At 33.6% G+C, this 3,702-nt stretch overlaps 1 protein-coding gene across 1 annotated transcript; it reads right to left on the bottom strand.

Annotated features, from left to right (window-relative positions):
• Positions 1 to 241: 241 nt before the first annotated feature.
• LOC135146036 (uncharacterized) lies at positions 242 to 2,979 on the bottom strand. The gene is made up of 15 exons (XM_064078188.1): positions 2,819 to 2,979; positions 2,695 to 2,766; positions 2,485 to 2,628; positions 2,338 to 2,429; positions 2,206 to 2,288; positions 2,082 to 2,152; positions 1,866 to 2,024; positions 1,647 to 1,804; positions 1,457 to 1,526; positions 1,326 to 1,394; positions 1,222 to 1,273; positions 1,078 to 1,164; positions 846 to 995; positions 700 to 782; positions 242 to 636 (listed from the first exon to the last, which is right to left on the bottom strand). The coding sequence occupies exons 1-15, from the start codon at positions 2,819 to 2,821 to the stop codon at positions 259 to 261; spliced, it is 1,671 nt and encodes a 556-aa protein (XP_063934258.1). The 5' UTR covers positions 2,822 to 2,979; the 3' UTR covers positions 242 to 258.
• Between the last annotated feature and the right edge of the window lie 723 nt (positions 2,980 to 3,702).

A 3,702-nucleotide genomic window follows, 5' to 3' on the forward strand; every position in this document is an offset into this window, starting at 1 on the left:
ATATTTGGAAGCAGTTACATATAGAAAAAGCTTGTGACCTACTTGAAGATAAGCAATTTAAAATAATTCAATTTCTTTACAATCAATAAAATCATGCGCGGTGTCAGCAAGTTTACCTTATGTGCGTCGTGCAAACACTTCTCCTAAAAAGAGCGACTGACAAGGGAAACTCTATCAAAACTCTACTACAAGAAAGCAATCGCTATGAAAAACGTCAAAGGCAGCAATCTCGACAACTTTTTATTATTACTATTACAGCTATTCATCGGGGCTCTCGTCGACAATCTCCGGGATCCACTCGCTACTGTTTTCTTCATCCAACTTCTCAACTTCCTGACAACACAGCTTTTTCTTTTCCATCTCAAAAAAATTTTGGGAATGATCAGCGTTAGAGCGCTTCGGCGTGTGAGTATATTTACTATCAGACGAACTATTTATTCTGTGATTATTATTATTGCTGTTACTATTATTATTATTATTATTATCATCATTATAATTATTATTATTTCTCTCAGCAGCCGTTCCAGTCTCGACCAATTCGGTAAAGGCATTGTTGTGGAAATCATCTCCGCCAACTATTGGAGTGAGAAGGGAAGTACTCCGAACAGAAGACGGACGAGGGGGGAGAGAAGGGACCTGTTAAAGATTATCAATGAGTAACAGAACTAGTTCAGAATGCACAACACCGCAACAACTCACTCTCGGATGGACTATGAAACTGCAGACCCTTAAGGCGTTGTGGCAAATATTCGAAATCTCCGCAAAGTCACTAAACAAACCCTCTTATAAGTATAAGACTAAGATATTTTCAAACCAAAATAAATAATCTTTGTGATAATTGAAACCGTGAAAAAGGCGCAAGGCTTTGTTTAATAAAGAAAGTTGCAAAGATATGGAATTCACAAGGAATTTTAATAAAAGTTCATATAAACTACAAAGGCAGGCTAAATTTGTGAAGAGAGGATCGATGCTATGCGGAAAAGTGTTCAATGAAACTATAAAAGAAATAAAAAAAAATTATTAATCCGCGAGCATTCAACATTTTTTTTAACAAAAAAGCAAATTTGTAGGGCTAACCAAGCTGAGCACAAATCCAACTTTGAAGCTCGTTGAGAAGATCTTCGCGAATCTTCAACGGGCGAAACGATATCGCAACTGCAATAACTTTAATAAAAGACTTAAAAAGTGACTATCCACAATCACTTCATTGTATATACGAACCGTCTGCTGCATGGAGGAACAGATCAGTAGACGAAGCAGCGGGATCTTCGCCCTTTCAGAAAAAAACTAGCAAAGATAAGGGATTTATATATAACCACTACTACAAGTGATTTTGGTTTTGCAAGAGCAGTCAAAGCATTTAAAGCATCCCGAAAAACAATTGAAATAAAATTCTAGCGCGTAAAAAAAAAAACAGAGTTGCGTTACCCAACAGAATTCACACATGAAAAATTACTAATTCAAAATCAAGGTGAAAATTCCTTAACAGTTTAGAGCATAAAGAGTACACCTTCAGCTTCAGGGGTCTAAGAATTTTAAAATTTTGTTCAAAGTTTTGAAGAAATTAAGAATCTTTAAATATAACTTATGCTTAACTACAAGCAAAAAAAAAAGAGAACGTTGAAAATGCAGCAGAATCAAGCAACTTTTTTACAATCCCTTCAAAGTAAGAGGTTTTACGGGCCAGTGCCCCCGTAAGTGGCCGGAGAGAAAGCAAGGCGCATAAAAGATCCAGACCGCAGTGATAATAACTAACAAAACTGAAGCTCAGAAGGCGCCAATCAAGATTCTTGCCGTATTTTGGCTAGAAGAGAAATTATTTAAAATTATAATTAATAAATCCAAATTAATTTAAAAAAACTAACAAAGCAACTATCAAGATTAATTATGCGAGTGACAATATCAAAGATTTGCTGCAACGGTAAAGCCACAACACTGGAAAAACCAGAAAGCAAAAGCTCCTGAAGAAGAGCACATTCTACGACAAGCCTTCGTAGAAGGTAAACCGAAAGTAAGGAGGTATCCTGAGAATTACCCACAAAAAAAAATTAAAAGTAAAAATAATATTAAAGTAAATATACCATATCTAAGCTTTTTATATCTTTTTTTAAATTTAATTCTGATTCTGAATCCTCAGGAAAATAGATCTTTTCTAACATAAATAACTATATCTATAGTGCCTACCAAACAACAGAGATCTGCTACCTTCTTTTACACAGGAAAAGGCGAAATTCAAGATGTGGTGAATATTTGCGACGATTTTCAAACAAAGCAATCGCCACGATTCTCTGTTACTTTGTTAAAAAAGAGCACAAGATTGAAACAAAATAATCAAACTCTGCCGTTTGGTTTACTCGGCCGGTATGCGGAAGACTAGCCAAACAGGAAAAAAGAGCTTTTTTTAAGTAAACGGGACAAAAACTGCTAGACTAGTTTTTTTTAATAAGCAAAAAAGAAATAAATAAATAATATAAGGAAAAAAACCTGCAAAGTATTTCTGCAAGTTTTTTCAATTTCATCAACGTACGGTCTCATAGAAGATGTGAAGTTTAAAACAAGATCCCTAAGGAAATCAGTAGCAATGATCTGTATTTTGTAGTTTCCGGTTGTTAAAAATAGTAACTCCGTCTATAATATTGATGATTGTTTCAGTACGTATCATCTACTCTAATTTTGCTTGTATATAGCGCTTACGTTCACAATCTTTTTCAGATGAACTTCCAAGGTCTTCTTGCGTAAAAAAGGAACTTTAATAGAATGCAATAGCTAAAGTAAAAGAAAAAAAATTAAATTGTAAAATTTTAAAGCGTTGCTGTACCATTTTTAAAAGAGTCTTATTAGCGCTGACAGAAAGCGAAGTATTTTCCAAGTCATTCACCGTAAGCGTCGCCAATTGTAATAAAATTGAAAGCCAAGTTTCATAATATTTCTCATACCAACTTGTTTCTTTAAGCCGGCAAAAAAGTTCATACAAAAATAAAATTCCTAATAAGCTTTAAGTAAAATAAACGCTGCGGGTGCATAGGAAAATTTTTTACAGATAATTACTTAAATAATTGATAGAACATTGTAAAATTTAAAAGGAAAGACTAAGCCAAATTATAATGGTTATACATTTTAGAAAAATCCTTGGCATTAAGCAAGTCATTTAAGTTTGCCAACAGCTTAACCGACAAAGTTTCTTCATTTAAAAGCGTAAAAGATTGATTATTTATAAATAACTCTAATACACATTCTTTAACCCACTCACATGGTCCACTAACGGGAGTATTTTCAAGTAAAAATGAAAGAGTATCGCTAATATCTGAAGGAGTTATACTAGCGAGCATGCCCATAAAAGAAAGAGAGAATAAGAAAAAAGGTAGAAGCCAGAGTTATATATATTTAGTAATATGAACATGACACTTGTTTCTGGTCACGTTGAGTATGGGGTTTCCCAAGAATTATTTTAGTTGTTACTGTCCGTGCCAAAAAAAGTCCTAATTTTTTTCAATTTAATAATTTAATACTGATAAAAACGCCACAATGACTGTTTATGACAAAGTGGTTGTTAAAAAAATATATATTTAAGCCCAACATCTCTGTGTATCTTCCTTCCTTAAAAAGCAGTGCAAAGCTTGGCGTTGAACTATTAACTGAAGTGGGCGAGAACTTCAACAGTTGAATAATACAAAAACTGTATATTATTACATTGGAATATAT

This window comes from Zophobas morio, unplaced genomic scaffold, assembly GCF_036711695.1.
Source record: "Zophobas morio isolate AGI-343-1 ecotype UQ-CSIRO unplaced genomic scaffold, CSIRO_AGI_Zmor_V1 ptg000206l, whole genome shotgun sequence".
In the NCBI taxonomy this organism is placed as follows: Eukaryota; Metazoa; Arthropoda; class Insecta; order Coleoptera; family Tenebrionidae; genus Zophobas; species Zophobas morio.

Bases quoted from the DNA above. Each gene is read 5' to 3' on its own strand.
- LOC135146036 (XM_064078188.1), bottom strand. The intron at 1,274-1,325 runs GTAGTAGTGGTT...TTTTTCTGAAAG, and splicing joins TTGCAAAACCAAAATCACTT to GGCGAAGATCCCGCTGCTTC. The intron at 996-1,077 runs GTTAGCCCTACA...TTTCTTTTATAG, and splicing joins TTGGATTTGTGCTCAGCTTG to TTTCATTGAACACTTTTCCG.